This window comes from Andrographis paniculata, unplaced genomic scaffold, assembly GCF_009805555.1.
Source record: "Andrographis paniculata isolate CXL003 unplaced genomic scaffold, ASM980555v1 Contig79END, whole genome shotgun sequence".
Lineage (NCBI taxonomy): Eukaryota > Viridiplantae > Streptophyta > Magnoliopsida > Lamiales > Acanthaceae > Andrographis > Andrographis paniculata.
In genome coordinates this window covers 2,240,697-2,266,024 of record NW_026137616.1, presented here as the reverse complement: position 1 = coordinate 2,266,024, position 25,328 = coordinate 2,240,697, and the positions used below count along the sequence as shown (strand labels likewise).

General features: G+C 33.4%; 2 protein-coding genes and 1 pseudogene across 2 annotated transcripts; 2 read left to right on the top strand and 1 right to left on the bottom strand.

The window, feature by feature from the left end:
• The first annotated feature begins 18 nt into the window (after positions 1 to 18).
• LOC127240554 (uncharacterized) lies at positions 19 to 5,175 on the top strand (annotated as a pseudogene).
• A 551-nt stretch (positions 5,176 to 5,726) lies between these two features.
• Positions 5,727 to 16,014, bottom strand: LOC127240492 (uncharacterized). Its single transcript, XM_051259205.1, has 25 exons — positions 15,898 to 16,014; positions 14,917 to 15,014; positions 14,731 to 14,817; positions 14,541 to 14,658; positions 14,221 to 14,454; positions 13,798 to 13,940; positions 13,508 to 13,702; positions 13,324 to 13,414; positions 13,070 to 13,238; positions 12,844 to 12,951; positions 12,662 to 12,758; positions 12,188 to 12,296; positions 11,978 to 12,079; positions 11,831 to 11,908; positions 8,942 to 9,039; positions 8,756 to 8,842; positions 8,566 to 8,683; positions 8,243 to 8,479; positions 7,889 to 8,031; positions 7,603 to 7,797; positions 7,425 to 7,515; positions 7,166 to 7,334; positions 6,927 to 7,034; positions 6,743 to 6,839; positions 5,727 to 6,191 (listed from the first exon to the last, which is right to left on the bottom strand). Exons 1-25 carry the CDS (start codon positions 16,012 to 16,014, stop codon positions 6,128 to 6,130), a joined length of 3,153 nt encoding a protein of 1,050 aa, XP_051115162.1. The 3' UTR covers positions 5,727 to 6,127.
• A 5,080-nt stretch (positions 16,015 to 21,094) lies between these two features.
• LOC127240491 (uncharacterized) lies at positions 21,095 to 24,564 on the top strand. Its single transcript, XM_051259204.1, has 12 exons — positions 21,095 to 21,223; positions 21,851 to 21,948; positions 22,047 to 22,133; positions 22,203 to 22,320; positions 22,425 to 22,730; positions 22,838 to 22,980; positions 23,068 to 23,262; positions 23,357 to 23,447; positions 23,531 to 23,699; positions 23,812 to 23,919; positions 24,002 to 24,098; positions 24,435 to 24,564. The coding sequence occupies exons 1-12, from the start codon at positions 21,095 to 21,097 to the stop codon at positions 24,562 to 24,564; spliced, it is 1,671 nt and encodes a 556-aa protein (XP_051115161.1).
• The last annotated feature ends 764 nt before the right edge of the window (positions 24,565 to 25,328 follow it).

Genomic DNA, 25,328 nt, shown 5'->3' with positions numbered 1-25,328 from the left:
TATAAGCGTACAGACCAGCATAGTTTTAATCGACCGTCGTCTCGACTTCTCCCAAGTCTCGACGTCTCCCTTCGTCGAAAAAAATGGCGACCTCAATGGCGGTAAACGGCCGAAGGTGCTGAATACTCTTGATCGCTGCTGCACTTCCCTGTCCCGGTGCAAAATCCAGACAGCAATCCCCGTTAAATGCTAGTATTTTATTTGCCCCGACGAAGATTATTTTAAGTAATCTGAGACTTGGAGTGAAGTAGCTGAAAATTGTAATTAACTTTCCTGCACGAATTTGTAAGGAAGTTTCCGATTAAAATGGCGGTGGACTCAGGTGCAGTTCCGGAGCCGAGTGTATCAGGGAAGGAGACGGTAGCCAACCCCCCTAAGAATGAGGAGAGCAAGCCCCAGGGCCAGGACAGTGTCGTTCCACTGCCTAGAAAGCGGAATCCTGCGCTCGGGATTCGGAAGGTGGGAAATCGGATTTATGATCCCGTCAATGGGAAGACTTTGCCATCAGGTATTCTTTTGCATTTCACTTGGTGTGTTGTTGTTTAGTTGGAACGAAGTTTGGAGTAAATTGGGGCTGAATTTGTGTGATGCTGTCATTTGTTTGTTTGATATTTGGACTATCGATGATTTCTTTGCCTGTGTGTTCTTTGATTTATGTACATGTTTGTATAGTAATACAATAGACTCTGTCACGTGTGAGAAACGGAGCAATGGGTAAAATGCAACCTAGAAATGGTAATGCTGTGGAATTAAATAGAGATTCAATGGTGATGTAACCAGAATTTGATGATTTGGACAGTTTTATGATTTGGTTAGACAATTTGTAATGGACTAATGGCATTACCTTTTGTTGTTGATCTTGAAGCATGTTGTGAGTGTGACTTGAAAGATTTGGTAGTTGGTGAACGGAGAGATTATCGGTTTGGCCCCTATTTGTCGTTATGCATTAAATGCAGCGGGAATGAGTCAGAATCTAGGAGTATATTTGGACCGAATCTTGATTACTTACTGATGCGATAGCCTTAAATTCTGGCATACCAGAAAGTATATTGTGAGTGGTGTCATTATGCATTAAAAGTTGCAGGAAATGAGTCAGAATCTAGGAGTGTATTGGGACCGAATCTTGAGCAGGCTACCATTGCGATAGCCTATAGCCTTAAATGCTGGCATATCAGGAAGTATATTGTGAGTGGTGAAGATTATGTGTAGATCAATCATTGATTGGGAAATGACAATTGTGAAAATGATTCGGGGAATTTGATTGAGAGTGTTGTGCATCTTTTATGTTAGTGAGTTCAGCTTCCTGGCATAAAATCCAATGGTTAATCTCGTATAAATTTTTGTGTGAAGCCATATGATTTTCAGGCGTAGTAGCATTCTTATAGGTTACTGGTCGAATCTAATATAGTAAGTAGCCACCTAGTGTGGCAAGTCACAGTATTTAGTCGGTTTGGTGAACCTTTTATGACTTGTTTCGTTTTATCTGTGATACAAGTTTTCTAAATTGTGTTCATTTCCTTGATATTTATGCTTGACACTTCGAAGTGTCGGCAAAAGACCCTGGATCTTGTGGCAGCATGCAAGTTTCAGAGGATTAACAAACCATGCCCGAGTATGTACTGTCACAAGTGTCTCTGGATCTTATTGTATATTTTCCGAATCTTATTTTATTGTGATGATATTTTCCAAGTTAGATACGGCGAGAGGGCTGAGGAAGTAGCGGGTTTGGAGCAGTGGCTTGCCCCCAATGCAGGGGCATTTGCAACTGCAGCTTTTGCATGTGAGTCTTCTGAATTATTTTTGAATGATTTTTGCAGCATTTTCCTGATAGCGTAATTATACATTACATCGATAGGAAAAAAAGAAATGAAGATCCCACTGGTATTGCCACAAAGAAAGCAAAAGCTAAGGGATTTTCCTCAGTCGCTGAAATGCTACTTAAAACGACACCCCTAGAGGGAGCGACTGAAAAGGTAGCTTCTTTGAATTACTTGCATGATTTTCCTATTATCCACATGGCATGGGGCATATTCCTTAAAAAACGTGTGCCTGATTAATCTTATGCTCTCCTTTTGCATTGACAGGCCCACTTGTCCAGAGAGCCAGAAAAGGGTTCTACCTCTGGTGAAAAGAAGTCGAATAAGCTTAAAGCTCATCAAAAAAGAAAAATAGATTGTTGTACAAAACATGAACCCGAAGGGAATGGTTCAAGTGGCAGCTCACATGCTGATGAGCAGAAACCAAGGAAGAGGTCAGTGAATGAGGATATCAAGAATAAGGATATTCTTGTTGGCATTCCCTTGCCAGAGGGAGAAAGGGTGAGACATGTGGGTGGAGTTGATTTACCGGCAGAAGATGTCGGTAATGCCTTACAGTTCATGGAATTCTGTGCTACTTTTGGGGAGGCAAGTATCTTTATGTTGCTATTTATGTGTTAATGGTGTTCATTTTACTTTCTGACACCATGTGTATATTAATTCCTTCTTCCATTGGAGCCTAAAACATGTCATTACATTGACGGTATCTACGTGATAACCAACATTTATCTTTCATTTTATTGGAGCTAATATAGAAGTTAAAATCTATTTATTAACGTTGCTATTGTAAAATATGGTTACTCACATTTGTTAATTTCTGTACTGGGAATTAATCCTGTTTGGCTATTGTTATTGTGGTTAATGTTTGTGATGTGTGTTGTGTTTAATTTGAATGGTTTCTAAAACCTTTTTAAATTCCTCTCTTAGGTGTTTTTCTCATTGTTGTTTTTTTGGTTTTGGATGAACAGGTCTTTATTACTAAAAAGGAGCAAGCAGAACTTATTCTTCAAGACATCTATGATGTGAGAACTGGATGCAGAGGAAAATTGTCTCCGAATATCCAGTTTCATATTAACCTCCTCTCTCATTTGCTGGAGCATCAAGGGGAAGAGTATGCGTTGCCACTCCACATCAAATTTTCCTTTATTTAATTTTCCTCAATGACTTGATATCTGCTTTTGTTTTCTTTTTATTCTCATATAGATCTGTAGAACTCAGCACATCAGATAGGGAGAACTCATGGTTTGATGCGGTCAAGAAATACTTGTCTCCACCTCAAAGTGTTCTTAAAGCACAGGGAGTGGATCCTCTTGAGAACATAGGTGATTATGATACTTTCACTGCTTCGGAAAAGCTTAGGCTTTTAAACATTCTCTGCGATGAAGCCCTTGTAACTGAGTAAGTATTGTTTCACTTTTATTTCATTTTACATTGTTATAGTTTTTGAAATTTACCTGCCTACATTTTTTTTTTCACTGGATAGTAAAGTGAGGAGTCGGATGGAAGAAAATAATGCAAAACTTGCCAGCAAGGTCAAGGAAGCTAAACGAAAAATTAATGCTGCAATGGATAAGGTAATAGTTATTGGTAAATAATTTTCTAACCCAGGACTTCTGTTTCTCAGATTTTCCACTCTTGGATACTTGAACTCTATGCAGGAGAAGCAGTTGAAGCGGAAAATGAAAGATGATATTGCCCAAGCAATTTCTGCCAAGGAGGGTTCAATTTCTGAGCATGAAGCAATTGTTTCTGGTATCAAATGTGAGATAGAGCATGCTCGGGCTGAGGTTCTCGAGTCAAAGGCCATGCTTCCAAAGAGTAAGTATAATATAGCTCCTTTTTATCTTCATATGTGTTTGTTTGCATATTTCCATTTAATTGCATCGCTACTTGTTGTTCATTGTAACTTAATTTATGTAAACATTTATTTTACACTAAAAAATTTCTACAATAAAAACCCCCACTATTTTCTCATATTCTAAAAATGCTCTTATCTTACATAGGTAGATTAGATGTAGTGATTGTGATTATTATCATCTTCGGAAATGGCTTCTTCTGTACTTTAATCAATTCATATGTATGATATCACCTTCAATTGTAACCTGTGTAGCACATATTTGTCTGAAATTGATTTATACTAACAGTGTTCAATTTTGTAGAAGATCAGATTTCAGATGCTGTGAGAACAGGGCCAATACTGGTTGGCTCTGGTGGCCATGTGTACTGGAAATTGAACTCTTTGGGGGATTTGGAAGTGCTGCATCAAAGTAAGTCGTGGAATGTTTTGTAATTCTTATCACCTAATGCTTATACCTAAAGTTTATTTTGACAACTGTTACTCCCAACGGATATTGGAAATGGGGATTCCCTTTCCTTAGACGAGAAATGGTTCACCATTAATGATGAAGGGAAAGAAGTTGTTGAAAAGCATATTGCTTATGCAAGGTATGTCCCCATCTTCATCAAGCTTCTATTCTTCACCAATGAAAAAAATAAAATTAGGATGAATTTCTGCTTTGAATGCTTTGAGGGTGTTGGATATGCATTTCTTTAAATGAAAAATAAGTTTTCAATGTTAAATTGATTTTGTATGTTATGATTTGATTGAAAAATAGTTGTTGGATATTGTGGCTCTTTAGGTGAAAATGAATCTAACAGTAAATAGAGACAAAAGCAGCTTTTAATTTCAATAAAGATATGTTTCCCCGTGTTACTCCTTACAGGTTAAAAATATACTTAGTGGCTGCATTTTCAAGATTATTCTTTTATCGATGAATTACTGAATTGGGAAGAAATCTCCATCACTTGCCATCAATATTTCGCTCTGTTTTTGTCGAACAATCACTCTATTTCCAGTATGAAAACTTTGTTTGTATTCACAAAGTGGTATGTTGTTTTATGCAACAGCATCAAGCGAAGAAGGCCAAGGAGGACTCCGAAGAGGAAGGATGCTGATGCTTTGGTTCCAGTTGAAGAACATCTTTGATATAATTTCCACTTATTAGATTCTTGGGTTGAGGAGAGTTCTTCCTCTGGAGTCATCATCCAAATCCACCACATGGACGACTGGGAGTTACTCTTCTCAGCTGTCCTTGGATGAGGGAGGACCTTCCACCAAAGGAGAATATTGACTACGGCTAGGGGTGGGCATTTCGATTTGGTAGTTGGGGTCTGATCCGATCCAATTCCATCTGGTTCAAGTTAATCAGGTTGGTATGTTTTTAAAATGTGTAAAATATGTGTAGAAGTTGCGGGTTTCAGGTACCTGATAAAAATTATCCAGTCGGGATTCGGGTAATACCCGAAACCCAATCAGATACCCAAAGTTTAATTTAAATGTAAATAATATTATACTCTATCCGTCCTAATTCAAAATATTCTTTTTACCATTTTGTCTGTTCTGTTTCAAATATCCATTTAATAGAAGTAATTATATACTAATACCAAAATACTTTCAACTTTTACTTAAAATACAAACATATTATTACTTGTATAATTGTTTATAATTCTAGAATAAATTTCATTTATACTCTTACTTGTACAATTGTTTATAAATTTATATTGTTATGACATATTTAATTTGTTTACTTAAGTTTTGAGCTGCGCATGATTAAAAATTAAATAAATGTTGAAAATTATTTAGCATGATTTATACTAAAAATAATAATAAAACACAGATAATTAAGGTACCTAAAACTCAATAATATTTCTTCAAATCTTAATTCAATGTATTTTTTTACTATTTTAGTCAGTTTATTAAAAAATATCTCTTTTATTTTTTTAGTAAAATTAATCATACACTAATATCACAATACTATTTAATTTTTATTTAAATTACAAACTTATATCATAAGAAGTACAAATTACTTTATAAAAAATATGATATCACAATTCACAACCCAATGGTAGTATTCACTTGGATTCTCTTCTCTTTAAAGTGCTCTGAAGGCCCTTGTCAGTCAGTCAGTCAGTCTTGTGAAGTAGCCAGCCATCTTCATTAGTTTCTCCACATTCATCTTCACTTCATTAGCTGCCAACCAATGCCAATGGCAACAATGCCTTATGTATAGTCAGTCAGTCACTCCCAACCAAATGAACTTCACAAGCATTAATTAAGGAGATAAGATGAGATTGAGATTGAGATTGAGATGCCTTAGCTTCCTCACCCACCCAAAAGAGGAGTTCATATGGTGGATTTGGATCATCACTCAGACATCCTACTCAGATCCACATTTCACCTACATCCATTCCTCATTTGGTTATTTGATTCAATTATATCATTCAGCTACATTCTTCAACTGGACTGGAACTCAACCATCTCCATCTGCATCCTTCCTCCTCAGGTTCCCCCTCAGCCTTCTTCGCTTGATGCTGCTGCACAAAACATATATACCACTTTCTCAATACAAACAAGGTTTGAATATTGGAAATAGAGTAAATTAATGTTCGACAAAAACAGGGCGAAATATTGATGAGAAGTCTGCAGATTTCAGTAATTCATCAGAAATACAGATGAAAGAAAATTCTTGAGAATAAGTGTATCTTCAACCAGTAATTTGGAGTAACAAGGGAAACATATATATGTTTGTCTCTATTTATTGTTAGATTCATTTTCACCTAAAGACCCATAGTATCCAACAACTATTTTTCAATCAAAACATAGCATACCAAATGAATTTGACATTGAAAACTTAGTTCTCATATAAAGAAATGCATATCCAACACCCCCATAGCATTGAAAGCACAAACAATTTTCGATTCTAGTATTGAGCGAGAGGTTACACCTAGAGGTTCTGTATTATGGGACAACCCTACTCCACTAGTACCAATGGACAGCATAAGGGAAGAAGCACTACATCACACACCCTAATTTTATTTGTTTCATGGTGAAGAAGAATAGAAGCTTGATGGAGATGGGGACATACCTTGCATAAGCAATGTTCTTTTCAATGACTTCTTTCCCTTCGCCATTAATGGTGAACCATTTCTCGTCTAAAGTAAGGGAATCCCCATTTCCAATATCTGTTGGGAGTAATAGTTGTCAAAAATAAGCTTTAGGTATATAAGTATTAAGTGATAAAAATTACAAAACATTGATTACACACTTACTTTGATGCAGCACTTCCGAATCCCCCAAACAGTTCAATTTCCAGTACACATGGCCTCCAGATCCAACCAGTATTGGCTCAGTTCTTACAGCATCTGAATTCTTAGTTTCTACAAAATTTTAGTGTATAATAAATGTTTACATAACATAAAGTTACAACGAACAAAAAGTAGCAATGTGATTAAATGGCAATGTGCAAACAAAAATAGTGTGAAGATACAAAGAAACTATAATATAATACCCTTTGGAAGCATGGCCTTCGACTCGAGGACCTCAGCCCGAGCCTGCTCCAACTCAGATTTGGTACCAGAAACAGTGGCTTTACGCTCAGCAATTGAAAGCAGGGCACCCCCCTTGGCAGATATTGCTTGGGCAATATCGTCTTTCATTTTCTGCTTCAGCTGCTTCTCCTGCATAAAAGTTCAAGTATCCGAGAATATAATAAAAATTCTGAGAAAGAAAAGTCCTGGGTTAGAAAATTATTTACCAATATCTATTACCTTCTCCATTGCAGCATTAATTTTTTCTTTAGCTTCCTTTACCTTGCTGGTAAGTTTTGCATTATTTTCTAAAATCCAACTCCTCACTTTTCTATCCAGTGAAATACAAAAAGTGTAGAAAGGTAAAGCTCAAAAACTGTCAGAATGTAAAATGAAATGAAAGGAAAACAATACTTACTCAGTTACGAGAGCTTCATCACAGAGAATGTTTAAAAGCCTAAGCTTTTCCGAAGCAGTGAAAGTGTCGTAATCATCTGTGTTCTCAAGAGAATCAATTCTCTGTGATTTGAGAACACTTTGTGATGCAGACAAGAATTCCTTGAGCGCATCAAACCAGGAGTTCTCCCCATCTGATGGGCTGATTTCTACAGATCTATGCAATGAAAAAAAAAAGAAGACACAGTTGTCAAGTCATTGAGGTAAATTAAATACAGGAAATTTTGATGTGTAGGGACAGCACATACTCTTTTCCCTGATCCTCCAGTAGATGAGAGAGGAGGTTAATATGAAAGTGGATATTTGGAGAAAATTCTCCTTTGCATCCAGTTGTCACATTATAGATGTCTCGAAGAATAAGTTCAGCTTGCTTCTTGTTAACATCAAAGACCTGTCCATCCCAAACCAAGAAAACAATGAGAAGAGAAAAGCAAATAGAAATATAGTAACAATAGTAAAACAATTAACAAATGTGAGTAACCATATATCTGTATCAACGTTAATAAATAGCTTTTGTCAATGTGAAACATAAATGTCGTGTGCTGTTGGAACTAAGTAAAATGAACATCACAAACACATAAATAGCACATAAGGATACTTGCCTCGCCAAAAGTAGAACAAAATGACATGAACTGAATTGCATTCCCGGCATCTTCTGTGGGTACATCAACTCCACCCACACTGCCCACCGCTTCTCCCTCTGGCAAGGGAAGATCACATGAACCATTCCCTTCATATTCATGTTTTTTACCAGAATCTAGCTTTCTTTTTTGATGAGTATTATTAGTCTCATTTGGCTGCTTCTCGCCAGAGGTACAACCCTCTCCGGACAAACGGGCCTACAAATTTCAAAAGGAGAGCATATGATCAATCTGGCAACCAAAAAATCAGATTCCTTCAGTAATGTAGCCATAGAAGAAGCTACCTTTTCAGCAGCTCTCTCTTGGTGTGTTGTTTTAAGTAGCATTTCAGCGACTGAAGAAAATCCCCTAGCTTTTGCTTTCTTGGCAGCAATACCAGTGGGATCTTCATTTCTTTTTTTCCTATCAATGTATAATTACACCATCAGAAAAATGCTGAAAATTAGTCATTCAAAAATAATTCAGAAGACTCACATGCAAAAGCTGCAGTTGCAAATGCCCCTGCATTTGGGGCAAGTCCACTGCTCCAAACCCGCTACTTCCTCCCCCCTCTCGCCATATCTAACTTGGAAAAAATCATTACAATAAAATTAGATTCTGAAAATATACAATAAAGTGTTGAATTTAAAATTATCATAACCAAGAGATGATAGAAATAACCTGTTCCACAGACACTTATGACAGTACATAATCGGGCATGGTTTGTTGATCCTCTGAAACTTGCATGCTACCACAAGATCCAGGGTCTTTTGCCGACACTTCCAAAGGTCAAGCATAAATATCAAGGAAATGAAAACAATTTAGAAAACTTTGTTTCATAGAAAATAAATCATAAAAGCTTCACCAAGCATATTAAAGCCAGAGCAAAAGAAGCAAGATATTAATAGCCGACTAAGTGTTGTGACTTGCCACACTGGATATAATTTATGTTTCCAAACTAGTTGTCTCAATCTATGAATGATCTTGGCATAATCTTTACCACTCCCAATATGTTTTTCTTGTATGCAAGCATTTAAAGCTATCGCAATGGTAAACTAATCAAGATTCGATATACTCGTAAATTCTGACATATTTCCCGCAACTTTTAATGCATAGCGACACCCGTCATGATATGCTTTCTGGGATGCCAGCATTTAAGGCTATTGCAACGGTAAATTAATGTAAACTAATCAACTTTTAATTTAATGCATAACGACAAATAAGAGCCAAACCGAGAACCTCCATGTTCACGGATTGCTCGAATCTTTCAAGTCACACTTACATCAACATGCTTCAAGATCAACAAAAGGTAATGCCATCACACAATATAATGTCTAACCAAATCTTGAAGCTGTTCAAATCAACAAATTCAGTTTACTTCACCATTGGATCTCTATATTTATTTTTATATTAATTACATTAAATTGAATGAATTCACAGAGTAACAAAATAAAAAATTACTTGCATTCACCTCAATTATGAAAAGCCACACAAAGAACACACAATCAATCATCGATAGTCCACAGTTCAAACAAAAAGATGACAAAATCAAACAAACAAATTCAGCCTCAACCAAACACCAACTGATGCTCCGGTCACAAGGAATGCATATGAATAACTAATACCTGATGGCAAGTCTTCCCATTGACGGGATCATAAATCCGACTCCCCACCTTTCTAACTCCAGGCGTGGTGTTCCGCTGCCCAGGAGATGGAACAACACTGCCCTCTCTGGCAGCCATTGAGATCGCCATTTTTTAGGACTTAGAGAGACTTGGAGGAGTCTGAGATGAGAGGATGGTCGATCCAAACGATGATGCCACTGTATAGTTATATATATAGGAAAATTAAAATAATGTTGTTACCTTGTATAAATTTTAGGTAATACAAAGAGATATTATTCCTATAATATTTTCTTAGGCGGTATAATATATTATTTCAAATTTCAAATTATTATTTTTGGTGCAATTAGTAAGTACAACTGTATGGATACCTTCTTTATTTTTTTTGGTGCAATTACTAAGTACGGCCGGATACTTTCTTTATTTTTTTGGTGCAATTAGTAAGTACGGCTGGATACTTTTTTTATTTTTTGGTGCAATTGGTAAGTACATAGGGTAAAAAAGGAAATATATTATTTCAATACATTTTTTTTTTTTATGTAATGGATAAATACAGCTGGATACACAATTTATTTTTTTGAATAAAACTTGATATAATTAGGATGGTAATAAAATTTTGGGAAAACTATTTGTTTTTTTTTATACCTTATTTATTTTAGTTCTGTAAGTGAAATTTATTTTTTTTTGGCACAATTGGTCCTCCGGCTCAAAGATGTGCATGTGGCACCCGTCTGACAAGACGGAGCACACGTGTCTATTCGGTAGGCGTAAAATAATTCACTTTCGAAACTATAATGATAAAGAAGGTCAATTGCGAAACTAAAAAAATTCCATGTCCGTCACCCGGAGCTTTGTGCCAAAAAATTCACATATGAGAGATTTCTATATAACTCCGGTTACGAGAATAAAATGATAAAAGACTAAATAAAAAATATTTTCCCTTAAATATATTATTATATAATACAAACATATATTACTCTTATAATATTTTGTAGGCAGTTCAATGTATTATTTCAAAATTTAAAATTATTATTTTTGTGTAATTGCTAAATACAATTTGAAATGTGTTTTATTTTACTGTATTAAGTAAGAACATAAATATATTATTTTTGGTATATTGGTCAATGGTAAGTAAAACTTGATACACCATTTGGGTAAAAATGAACATATATGATTTCAAATACAAACTTATTATTATTATTTTTTATTATTATTTATTTTTGTGTAATTGATCAATACATCTGGATACATATTTTATTTTTCAGTGTTTTGCATAAAAATAAAAATAAGTAGGATACTAATAATTAATTATTATGTATAAATATAATGTAATCAAACATATATTATTAATGTAATATTTTGTAGGTGAATTAATATATTATTTTAAAATAGGATAGTAACAAAATTTATTATTATGTATAAATATTATGTCATACAAAAAATGTATTAATTCTTATAATATTTTGTAGGCTATTAATATACCATTTAAAATTTTAAAATTGTTACTTTGGTGTAATTGATAAATATATAACTTAATAAAATTATATAAAATTTATTTTACATCTAAATGAAGCAAGCTTGGTCTCTAATTGAAGCTAACACTTGTATCTATATCTAAAACTAAACAAAAAGAAAAAAGAAAGTTTCAAGAAGAGCAAAAAAATTCTTCTAACACACTATAAAATTCTTCAGTAATTTTTAAAAATTAGAAAAAATCGATTTTACATTCAAATAGAGCAAACTTCATCATTACTCATTGACGATAATATTCCACTCTCCGGGCGTCACTAGAGCTTATCCTCCGTGAGGCTATCTCCGAGCCAAAGCAACAATAGACTCCAAGAAATTGCCTAAACGGCTGAGGTTCACCATCAAGACCCCAAACCAACTTTTGAGTCTCAACAGTGAACTCAATCATCCTCCCAATCATTCATCAAGTCCAGACTACTAGATCAGCAGACACCATCAAGGGGATCCATATGAAGATAACTGATCGAATTTGCCAAGGGCGACAAATACAAACAGCCTGCAGAGCAACCAACAGAGCAAACAGTCGATGAGACAACCATGGTGGAGGACATCATAATCAATTTACCAATTTTGCAAGTGTCTCCATGAGCAACTTTCCCAATTCGAGGCGACCCAATACCTTATAGTTGGACATTCCACTCCTTCGGAACAGACTCCGGTCCGAGCTCTAGAGATGTGTTATTTGAAGAGCACCTCAATCATATCATTGAACTTCCATTGCATCCGCATCAGCATCTGCTTCAGATGGAAGTGGAACTCAGCTAGATTCTTCGACTGGAACAGAAGCATCAGCATCCTTCCTCTTCAGATTCCTCCTTGGCCTTCTTCGCTTCATGCTGCTGCAGAGAACATACTTCTTTGTGAATACAAACAAGATCTGATTACTGGAAATAGAGTAAATGTTCGACAAAAACAGGCTGAAATACTGATGAAGTGATGGAGATTTCTTTCCAATTCAGTAATTCATCAGAAATACTGATAAAAGCAATATATCTTTGTTGAAAAGCTGTGTTTGTCTCTATTTACTGTTACAATAAGTTTCACTTAAAAAGCCACAATATCCAACAACTATTTTTCAATCAAAACCTAACATCCAAAATCAATTCAACATTTAAAAATCACATTGAAAGCTTATTTCTCATATAAAGAAATGCATATCCAACACCCCCAAAGCATGCAAAACACAAACACACCCTAAATTCTTTTCATGGTGAAGAAGCATAGAAGCTCGATGGAGACGGGGACATACCTTGCATAAGCAGCATGCTTTTCAACGGCTTCTTTCCCTTCATCGTTAATGGTGAACCATTTCTCGTCCAAGGTAAGAGAATCCCCATTTCCAATATCTGTTGGGAGTAATAGTTGTGAAAAATAAGCTTTAGGTATAAGCATTAGGTGATAAAATTACAAAACATTGATTACACGACTTACTTTGATGCAGAACTTCCGAATCCTCCAAACAGTTCAATTTCCAGTACACATGGCCACCAGAGCCAACCAGTATTGGCTCAGTTCTTACAGCATCTGAATTTTTAGTTTCTACAAAATTTTAAGGTAAAATAAATGTTTACATAACATAAAGTTGCAACGAACAAAAAGTAGCAATGTGTGCAAACAAGAATAGTATGAAGATACAAAGGGACTATAGTATACTTACTCTTTGGAAGCATGGCCTTTGACTCGAGGACCTCAGCCCGAGCCAGCTCCATCTCAGATTTGGTAACAGAAACAACGGCTTCATGCTCCGAAATTGAAAGCGGGGAATCCTCTTTGTCAGAAATTGCTTGGGCAATATCATCTTTCATTTTCCGCTTCAACTGCTTCTCCTGCATAGAGTTCAAGTATCCGAGAATGAAAAATCTGAGAAACAGAAGTGCTGGTTTAGAAATTCATTTTACTAATATTTATTACCATATCCATTGCTGCATTAATTCTTCGTTTAGCTTCCTTGACCTTGCTGGCAAGTTTTGCATTATCTTCTTCCATCCAACTCCTCAATTTTCTATTGGGTGAAAATAAAAAAGAGTAGATTATAGACAGGTAGTTAAACACGTGATCACAATGTAAAATGAAATAAAAGGGAAACATTACTTACTCGGTTGCAAGGGCTTCATCACAGAGAATGTTTAAAAGCCTAAGCTTTTCCGAAGCAGTGAAAGTGTCGTAATCATCTGTGTTCTCAAGAGAATCAATTCTCTGTGATTTGAGAACACTTTGAGATGCAGACAAGAATTCCTTGAGCGCATCAAACCAGGAGTTCTCCCCATCTGATGGGCTGATTTCTACAGATCTATGCAATGAAAAAAAATAAATAGAAGACACAGTTGTCAAGTCATTGAGGGAAATTAAATACAGGAAAATATGATGTGGAGTGGCAGCACATACTCTTCCCCCTGATGCTCCAGTAAATGAGAGAGGAGGTTAATATGAAACAGGACGTTTGGAGAAGTATTTCCTTCACGTCCAGTTATCACATTATAGATATCTTGAAGAATATGTTTTGCTTGCTCCTCTTTAATATCCAAGACCTGTCCATCCGAAACCGAAAAAACAATGAGAAAAGAATATCAAATACAAATATAGTATCAATAGGCAAACATGATTAAGTTCCTCTTAACATATGTGATTAACCATCACTGTCATATTAGCTCAACAAAGTGAAAGATACATGTTGGTTATCATGTAAATATCATCAATGTTATTGATATGTTTTAGGTGTCCAAAGGAAAAGGCAATAATATACACATGGTGTTGGAACTAAGTAAAATGAACACCATTAACACATCAATAGCACATAAGGATACTTGCCTCGCCATATGTAGCACAAAATTGCATGAACTGAATGGCATTCCCGGCATCTTCTGTGGGTAAGTCAACTCCACCCACACTGCTCACCACTTCTCCCTCTGGCACAGAAAGAGCACATGAACCATTCCCTTCAGGTTCATGTTTTGTACCACAATCTGGCTTTCTTTTCTGACGAGTATTAGGGTCACTTGACTTCTTCTCGCCAGAGGTAGAACCCTCTCCGGACAAATGGGCCTACAAAGTTCAAAAGGAGAGCATATGATCAATCTGGCAACCAAAACATCAGACTCCTTCAGTAACGTAACCATCAAAGAAGGTACCTTTTCAGCAGCTCTCTCTTGGGGCGTCGTTTTAAGAAGCATTTCAGCTACTGAGGAAAATCCCTTAGCTTTTGCTTTCTTTGCGGCAATACCAGTGGGATCTTCATTTCTTTTTCTCCTATCAATATATAATTACGCCATTAGGAAAATGCTGCAAAGTAGTCATTAAAAAATAATTCAGAAGACTCACATGCAAAAGCTGCAGTTGCAAATGGCCCTGCATTTGGGGCAAGTCCACTGCTCCAAACCCGCTACTTCCTCAGCCCTCTCGCCGTATCTAACTTGGAAAAAATCATCACAACAAAATTAGATTCTGAAAATATACAATAAAGTTTTGAATTTAAAATTATCATAATGAAGAGATGATAGAAATAACCTGTTCCAGAGACACTTGTGACAGTACATAATGGGGCATCGTTTGCTGATCCTCTGAAACTTGCATGCTACCACAAGATCTAGGGTCTTTTGCCGACACTTCCAAAGGTCAAGTATAAATATCAAGGAAATGAAAACAATTTAGAAAACTTGTTTCACAAAAAATATATAAGCCATAAAAGCTTCACCAAGCATATTAAAGCCACAGGAAAAGAAGCAAGAGATTAATAACCGACAAAATGTCATGACTTGCCCACTAGATAATTTATGTTTCCACACTAGTAAACTCAATCTATGAACTACGCATAATCTTCACCACTCACACTATGATTTGTTGTATGCCGCACCAGCATTTAAAGCTATTGCAACAGTAAACTAATCAAGATTCGGTATATAATCATAAATTCTGACTTATTTCCGAAAATTTTAATGCGTAACGACACCAGTCAATCAGTCATGATATATTTTCTAGTATGCCAGCATTTATTAAGGCTAATGCAACGGTAAACTAATCAAGATTCAGTAAATATACTCCTAGATTCGGTAAACTAATCAACTTTTTAATTTAATGCATAACGACAAAAGAGCCAAACCGATAACATCCATGTTCACCAATTGCCCGAATCTTTCATTTCACACTTACAACATGCTTCAAGATCAACAAAAGATAATGCAAAACTTGAAACTGTCCAAATCAACAAATTCATGTTACTTCGCCCTTGGATCTCTATATTTAATTTCACATTAATAGCATTAAGATCCAAAGTAAATGTACAAAATGTTATTCACCTCCAAGCTCCATGCAACACATCAATCTCACAAACAATCAAGGTTACTTGCATCATTGCATGCACCTCAATTACCACACAAATTAGAACACATCCACAATCCACATATCAAACAAACAAATTCAGCCCCAACTTTACCCTAAGCCCTCAGTACTCCAACTAAACACCACTGAGTGCAAATGAATGAATAATACCTGATGGCAAGTCTTCCCATTGACGGAATCATAAATCCGACTCCCCACCTTCCTAACTCTGGGCGCGGTGTTCCGCTGCCTAGGCGGTGGAACAACACTGCCCTCACCCGCCGCCATTGAGGTAGCCATTTTTCTCGGACTGAGAGAGACTTAGAGGAGTCTTGAGATGAGAGGGTGATGGTTGTATCAAAACAATGATGCAGCTGGTTTGTATAAGTTCTCTCTCTCTATATATATATATATATAGAAAAATAAAAATAATGTTGTTACCGATTAACATGTATAAATTTTAAGTAATACAAACAGATATTGTTCATAATATTCTTTTACGCGAATTAATGCATTATTTAAAATTTTAAAATTGTTATCTTGTTGTAATAGGTAAATACAATGTTTTAGTTTCGTGTGTATTGAGTCAAAATAGAGATATATTATTTAAAATTTTTAATTATTATTTTGGTATAATTGGTAAGTACAGTGGCCTAATATTATTTTAGGCAATGTAATATATTATTTTAAAATTTAAAATTTTTATCTTGGTGTAATAGGTAAATGCAATGTTTTATTTTTCTGTATATTGAGTAAAAATAGAAATATATTATTTAAAATTTGTAATTATTATTTTGGTATAATTGGTAAGTACAATTGTGTAATATTCTTTTATGTGGTTTAATAAATTATTTCAAATTTGAAAATTATTATTTTGGTATAATAGGTAAATACAATATTTTTTTGTTTCTGTGTACCTGAGTAGAAATAGAAATATATTATTTAAAATTTCTAATTATTATTTTGGTGTAATGGTTAAGTACAATTGTGTAATATTATTTTAAGTGGTTTAATACATTATTTCAAATTTTAAAATTTTTATTTTGATGTAATAGGTAAATACAATGTTTTATTTTTCGTATATTGAGTAAAAATAGAAATATATTATTTCATATTATTATTTTGGTGTAATTGGTAAGTACAGTTGTGTAATATTCTTTTACGCGGTTTAATACATTATTTTAAATTTTAAAATTATTATTTTGGTGTAATAGGTAAATGCAACGTTTTATTTATTATATTATACAACACGAATTTTGATGAGCTTACATACAAGATTTAACATTTTCTAAGTAGTATGACGATATTTTAAATTCCATTAAACAATTTATTATTTGATACTATTTTTTAGCGTCTAATATAATACATATTAATAGATGAAGAAAAAATATTAGAAAAATATTACAGCATCATCACACAAACTTAACATTTGGTTAAAGAAAAAAAGGGTTATTCAAAAAGATACAAATTATTGTGCAACATTGAGCTTGAATTGATATTTTCAATCCTTAACCAACTTCTTCTCACTTTTTTGGGAAAAATTATTTTGAATCTCAAGTTGAATCATATACTACATGCAACAAAGAATATATTATTACTTAATTTCTACTATGGGCGTGTTTGTTTGGGGGTTTGGATTTTGAGTTAGAATAGTTGTATGATATCATATAAAGAGACATTGATGTGATATTTTGAATGTAAAAATAATTTTTAGTATAATATAAAAATGAAAAATAGGTGTTTGATTTGATATTTTTGGAATAAAAATAATAAATTTGGAGAAAAATCCCCAAACAAACACACCCTATAAGCATTCTGAATATATAGTGATAGTGATACACCCCAAACAAACACACCCTATAAACAAAATTTGGATAGTGATACACCCCAACCCCATTATTTTTATTTTTTTATATGTAAATTTTTTAATTTTTTTTGAATATATAATGAATTGCCCCTCAACCCCCCCCCCCCCCCCCACCCCCCCATTTTATTTTATTCATATTCTAAAAATTGTTTCTCACTATTTAAATATTGTTTTGCATATATGTTATATATAATATATTGATTTATAATTATAAACATATTATATATAAAAATAAATAATAAATCCTATAAAATTCATGCCACTGTTTTCATAATTTTCTCATTCTCTTTTATTTTATTTTATAGAAGAAAGATTTTGTGAAAATTAAAAATAAATTTATCATGAAAAGATATCGAAACATGAGATATCAAAGATATACATTACCAGCTCTTAATATTATTGGTTTATAATGTTGAATTATTTTAAGATAAAAATACTTTATTATTTATTTTTTAAAATGATTTATTAATAGAATATTAAAATTTTTTACGGACATTTTGCCCCCCCCCCCTCCCCCCTCGGATGTTGGTGTAATATATTTTCATATTCCTCCACAAAAAATATATCTATTTACCCATTACACAACATAATAATTTTAAATTTGAAATAGTATAATTTTATTTTTACTATGTACAAAAAAAAACCAATAATAAAGGGCATGTCCAATTATATTTACCAATAACACCAAAATAACAACTAAAAAATTTAAAATAATATATTAAACCGTGTAGAAAAATATTATAAGAATAATATTTATTTGTATAATTATATAAAATTTATACATAATGATAAATGCTATTATTATCCTAATTATTTCTATTCTTACCCGGCACACAGAGGAATAAAATTCATATTTGTTGTATTTATCAATCATACCAAAAATAAATAAATAAATAAATAAATTGTATTTAACATAACATATTTCATTTTCTTTACCTCACACAGAAAAAATGTATCCACCTAGCATTTTACCAATTTTACCAAAATAATAATTTTAGATTTAAAATAATATACTTCTATTTTTACTCAATACACGGAAAAATATACGTTTGTCCAATTATATTTACCAATTACACTCAAACAAAAATTTTAAAATAGAAAATATTATAAAAAATAATATTCCCTTCGTCCCACATAAGAAGCAATATTTTGATTCCGACATGAAAATTTAGATGGATAGAATAAAGTAGAAATTAAGTAATATGATGAGAAAAAAATGTATATTTATATTTTTATTTGAGTAGTATGATAGGATAAAGTATATTAATATTTTAGAAATATTGCATAGTATATCTGACAAACTAAAATAAAAAAAAATATATTATATGTGGTACCAAATGAGTATTTGTTTGTATTATATAAAATGTATACACAGTAATAACTTTATTACTATTATAATTATATCTATATTTAGCCAGCACACACTGTTTTATTTACCGATCACAAAAAAAAAAAAAGTTTAAATTATATTTAAAATAATTTTTTTTTTACACAACAAAAAGGAAAAAATCACCATATATCCATATGTATTTAACAATTACATTAAAATAATAATTTTAAATTTAATATATAATAATATATTTCTATTTTTACTCTATACATAGAAAAACAAAGCACTTTTCAATTGAATTTACCAATTATACTAAAATAATAATTTTAAAGTTTGAAATAATATCTCAAAACAAACTACAAAATATTACAAGAATAATATAGATTTATATATAATAATAAACTTTATAACTATCCTACTCATTTCTATTTTTAAGTAGCACACAGAACAATAAAATATGTATCAATTGCATTATCAATTACACCAAAAAAATAAATTAAAATTGTATTTGAAATAATATATTTTCATTTTTACCCAACTCATGTATTCAGTTGTAATTATCAATTATAATAAAATAATAATTTTAAATTTAAAATAATATATTTCTATTTTGACTCAATATACAAAAAAAAAAAAAACACATTTCAATTGTATTTGTAAATAACACCAAAAAAAAAAATTTAAAATTTAAAATAATATATTAAACAACCTACAAAATATTAGAAGAATAATACTCCGTATTACATAATATTTATACATAATAATAAATTTTTATTACAATCCTATTTATTTATATTTTCACCCAATACACAAAAAAATAAAATCTGTATCCTATTGTATTCACCGGTCATACAAAAAACAAAATTTAAAGTGTATTTGAAATAATATATTTTCATTTTTACCCAAATTATGTACCCGATTGTACTTAAAAATTATACCAAAATAATAATTTGAAATTTGAAATAATATATTTATACATTCACTCAATACACAAAAAAAGTAAAAATAAATAAATAAAACACATCCAACTATATTTACTCATTATACTAAAATAATAATTATAAAAGAAATATTATGTATTACAAATAATTATACATAATAATAAATTTATTACTATCCTAATTATTTCAATTATGTATCCAACTGTACTTACCAATTATATCAAAATAATAATTTAAAATTTAAAATAATATATTTCTATTTTTACTCTATGCAGGAAAAAATAAAACATTGTATTTACTTATTACACAAAAATAATAATTTTAAATTTTGAAATAATGTATTAAAACTTACACCAAAATAATAAGTTGAAATTTGAAATAATATATTTATATTTTTACTCTATACATGGAAAAATAAAACATTTATTACATCAAAATAACAATTTTAAAATTTGAAATAATACATTACACTGCCTAAAACAATATTAGGCAACTGCACTTATCAATTACACAAAAATAATAATTTAAAATTTTAAAAATATATCTCTATTTTTACTCAATACACTGGAAACTAAAACATTGTATTTACCAATTACAATAAGATAACAATTTTAACAAGATAACAATTATAAAATTTGAAATACTGTATTAAATGGCCTGAAGAATATTAGGCAACTGTACTTACCAATTAAACCAAAATAATAATTAAAAATTTTAAATAATATATTTTTATTTTTACTCCATACACAGAAAAAAATAAAACATTGTAGTTACCTTTTCCACCAAAATAATAATTTTAAAATTTGAAATAATGTATTACACCTAAAAGATATTACAAGACTGTAGTTACCAATCACACCTAAATAACAATTTTAAAATTTGAAATAATGTATTACACGGAGTAAAAACAAGACTGTAGTTAACAATTACACCAAAATAATAATTCAAACATTAAAATAATATATTTCTATTTTACTCAATACACAAAAAAAAAAAAAAATATTGTATTTACCTATTACACTAAAATAACAATTTTAAAATCTGAATTAATATATTAAACTGCATAAAAGAATATTACTAATAGTATCTGTTTGTAAATTTATACATGGTAACAACATTATTTTTATCTTCCTTTATATAAGGAACTTATACAGACCAGCTACATCATCGTTTTCATCAATCATCATCTTCTCATCTCATACTCCTCCGAGTCTCCCTCAATCCGAAAAAATGGCGACCTCAATGGCGGCCGGAGAGGGCAGTGTTGTTCCACAGCCTAGGCAGCGGAACACCACGCCCGGAGTTAAGAAGGTGGGGAGTCGGATTTATGATTCCGTCAATGGGAAGACTTGCCATCAGGTATTATTCATTCATTTGCCCTCAGTGGTGTTTAGCTGGAGTGAGGGTTTAGGATAAAGTGGGGCTGAATTTGTTTGTTTGATCTGTAGACTGTCTATGTGTTCTAATTTGTGTGGTATAGAGATCCAATGGTGAAGTAACCTGAATATGTTGGTTTGGACAGTTTCAAGTTTTGCATTATCTTTTGTTGATCTTGAGCATGTTGTAAGTGTGACTTGAAATATCCGGGCAATAGGTGAACATGGAGGCTATCGGTTCGGCTCTTATTTGTAGTTATGCATTAAATTAAATGTTGATTACTGATTAGTTTACTGAATCTAGGAGTATTTTTAACTAATCTTGATTAGTTTTACGTTGCGTTAGCCATAATAAATGCTGGCATACAAGAAAGCATATTGTGAGTGGCGAAGATTATGCGCAGTTCATTCATAGATTGAGACAGCTAGTGCGGAAACATAAATTATATCTAGTGTGGCAAGTCACGACATTAGTAGTTATTAATTGCTTGCTTGCTTCTTTCGCTGTGGTTTTAATATTCTTCGTGAATCTTTTATGGCTTATTTTCTGTGAAACAAAGTTTTCTAACTTGTTTTCATTTCCTTGATATTAATGCTTGACTTTTCGAAGTGTCGGCAAAAGACCCTGGATCTTGTGGTAGCATGCAAGTTTCAGAGGATGAACAAACCATGCCCGATTATGTACTGTCACAAGTGTCTCTGGAACAGGTTATTTTATCATCTCTTCATTATGATAATTTTCAATTCAACACCTTATTGTATATTTTCCGAATCTTATTTTATTGTGATGATTTTTTCCAAGTTAGATACGGCGAGAGGGCTGAGGAAGTAGCGGGTTTGGGGCAGTGGACTTGCCCCAAATGCAGGGGCATTTGCAACTGCAGCGTCTGCATGTGAGTCTTCTGAATTATTTTTGAATGATAATTGCAGCATTTTCCTGATGCGTAATTATACATTTATAGGAAAAAAAGGAATGAAGATCCCACTGGTATTGCCACAAAGAAAGCAAAAGCTAGGGGATTTTCCTCAGTCGCCGAAATGCTATATAAAACGACGCCCCAAGAGAGAGCTGCTGAAAAGGTAGCTTCTTTGAATTACTAGCATGATTTTCCTATTATCCACATGGCATATTCCTTCAAAAACGTGTGTCCGATTGATCCTATGCTCTCCTTTTGCATTGACAGGCCCACTTGTCCAGAGAGCCAGAAAAGGGTTCTACCTCTGGTGAAAAGAAGCCAAATGAGCTTAAAGCTCATCAAAAAAGAAAACAAGATTGTTCTACAAAACATGAGCCTGAAGGGAATGGTTCATGTGACAGCTCAAACGCTGATGAGCAGAAACCAAGGGAGAGACCAGTGAATGAGGATATTCTTGCTGGCATTCCCTTGCCAGAGGGAGAAAGGGTGAGACATGTGGGCGGAGTTGATTTACCGGCAGAAGATGTCGGTAATGCCTTACAGTTTATGGAATTTTGTGCTACTTTTGGGGAGGCAAGTATCTTTATGTTGCTATTTATGTGTTAATGGTTTGTAAAACCTTATAAAATTTCCTCTCTTGGGTGTTTTTCTCAGAGTCTTTTTTGGCTTTGGATGAACAGGTCTTTGATACTAAAAAGGAGCAAGCAAAACTTATACTTCAAGACATTTATAATGTGAGAACTGGATGCAAAGGAGAAGTTTCTATGAATGTCAAATTTCATATTAACCTCCTCTCTCATTTACTGGAGCATCAGGGGGAAGAGTATGTGCTGCCACTCCACATCATATTTTCCTGTATTTGATTTCCCTCAATGACTTGACAATTGGTTGCTTTTCTATTCTTGCATAGATCTGTGGAACTCAGCACATCAGATATGGAGAAATCATGGTTTGATGTGCTCAAGAAATGCTTGTCTCCGTCCCAAAGTGTTCTTAAAGCACAGGGAGTTGATTCTCTGGAGAGCACAGATAATTATGACACTTTCACTGCTTCGCAAAAGCTTAGGCTTTTAAACATTCTCTGCGATGAAGCCCTTGCAACTGAGTAAGTATAGTTTCCCTTTTATTTCATTCTACATTGTGATAGATCTTTAAGTTCACCTGTCTACAACCTACATTTTGTTTTTCTCACTGGATAGAAAAATGAGGAGCTGGATGGAAGAAGATAATGCAAAACTTGGCAGCAAGGTCAAGGAAGCTAGACAAAAAATTAATGCGGCAATGGATAAGGTAATAAATATTGGTAAATAATTTTCTAAACGAGCACTTCCGTTTCTCAGATTTTTCATCTCGGACACTTGAACTCTATGCAGGAGAAGCAGCTGAAGCGGAAAATGAAAGATGATATTGCCCAAGCAATTTCTGACAAAGAGGGTGCCCCTCTTTCAATTTCGGAGCATGAAGCCATTGTTTCTGTTACCAAATGTGAGATGGAGCAGGCTCGGGCTGAGGTCCTCGAGTCAAAGGCCATGCTTCCAAAAAGTAAGTATATTATAGCCCCTATGTATCTTCATACTATTTTTGTTTGCATATTGCTGTTTAATCACATATATTTCTGAAATTGATATTGTGCTAACATCGTGTAATTTTGTAGAAGCGAAGATTTCCGATGCTGTAAGAACAGAGCCAATACTGGTTGGCACCGGTGGCCATGTGTACTGGAAACTGAACTTTTTGCGGGATTCGGAAGTTCTGCATCAAAGTAAGTCGTGTAATGTTTTGTAATTCTTATCACCTAATGCTTATACCTAAAGCTTATTTTTGACAACTATTACTCCCAACAGATATTGGACATGGGGATTCCCTTACCTTGGACGAGAAATGGTTCACCATTAATGATGAAGGGAAAGAAGTCGTTGAAAAGCACATTGCTTATGCAAGGTATGTCCCCATCTCCATCAAGCTTCTATTCTTCTTCACCATTGAAAAAAATAAATTAGGGTGTGTTTGTGCTTTGAATGCTTTGGGGGTGTTGGATATGCATTTCCTTATATGAGAAATAAGTTTTCAATGTGATTTTAAGATGTTAAACTGATTTTGAATGGTATGTTTTGATTGAAAAATAGTTGTTGGATATTGTTGCTTTTTAGGTGAAAATGGAAAGAAATGTCCATCATTTCCCATAAATATTTCGCCCTGTTTTTGTCGAGCACTTACTCTATTTAATTCCAATAATCAAACTTTGTTTGTATTCACAAAGATGTATGTTTTGTGCAGCAGCATCAAGCGAAAAAGGCCAAGGAGGAATCTGAAGAGGAATGATGCTAATAGTTCAGTTCCAGTCGAAGCATCTAACTCAGCTCCATCTGAAGCAGATGCAGATGCAGATGCAATGGAAGTCCAATGATATAATTGAGGTGGTGTTCAAATAACCAGATCGTTGGGAAGCTCGGACTGCCATCTGTTCTGAAGGAATGGATATATGCATGTGAAATTTCCAAGTCACGAGGGTGGGTAGGGTGTCAATAACGCCTTCAATATAATTTCGATGGGGTACTTGACTTCCGCTCATTAGATTCTTCGGTTGAGGAGAGTTCTCCTTCGTCGTCATCCATCATCATCCAAATCCACCACATGGACTCGGAGTTCCTCTTCTGGCTGGCAGGGTGAAGTAGGCATTCCATCACCTTAATGCTTGTGATCGTGCTGGAGATTAATTGGCACGTAGTCGGGTGGCGAAGTGTAGACGAATAGGATAACCTTCCTCGCGGCGAGGTATCTCTTTGTGAAGCTCCTTTGGACTATATATATATAGCCCCAACGAAGATTTCTTATCTACTCGCTCTTGGAGTCACCTGCATAATTGGCAAAGTGGTTATGATGCCCTCGGCCCTCTAGCTGGCTCATAGACTGTTTGGTCTTCTGGTCGCTCTGCCTGTTTGCTACGTCGCCCTTGCCAAATGCAGTTTTGTGTGTACTTGTAAAAACAAATGTAGTCGAAATAATATTCCGAACATGGTTTAACATTTTTTTTGTGTGTACGATAAAATTTTATAACGCATATTATTGATTATTTTAAATATAATATAAAACTTTTGTGTGTAGGATAAAATTTTAAAAAAACATATTATTGATTATTTTAAATATAATATAAATTTTGTTACTATCCTA

Bases quoted from the DNA above. Each gene is read 5' to 3' on its own strand.
- LOC127240492 (XM_051259205.1), bottom strand. From the start codon at position 16,014: ATGGCGGCGGGTGAGGGCAGTGTTGTTCCACCGCCTAGGCAGCGGAAC. The intron at 14,455-14,540 runs GTACCTTCTTTG...TGAACTTTGTAG, and splicing joins AAGAGAGAGCTGCTGAAAAG to GCCCATTTGTCCGGAGAGGG. The intron at 12,080-12,187 runs GTCGAAGAATCT...ACACATCTCTAG, and splicing joins ATGCTGATGCTTCTGTTCCA to AGCTCGGACCGGAGTCTGTT.
- LOC127240491 (XM_051259204.1), top strand. From the start codon at position 21,095: ATGGCGACCTCAATGGCGGCCGGAGAGGGCAGTGTTGTTCCACAGCCT. The intron at 22,134-22,202 runs GTGAGTCTTCTG...ATACATTTATAG, and splicing joins TGCAACTGCAGCGTCTGCAT to GAAAAAAAGGAATGAAGATC. The intron at 22,981-23,067 runs GTATGTGCTGCC...ATTCTTGCATAG, and splicing joins CTGGAGCATCAGGGGGAAGA to ATCTGTGGAACTCAGCACAT.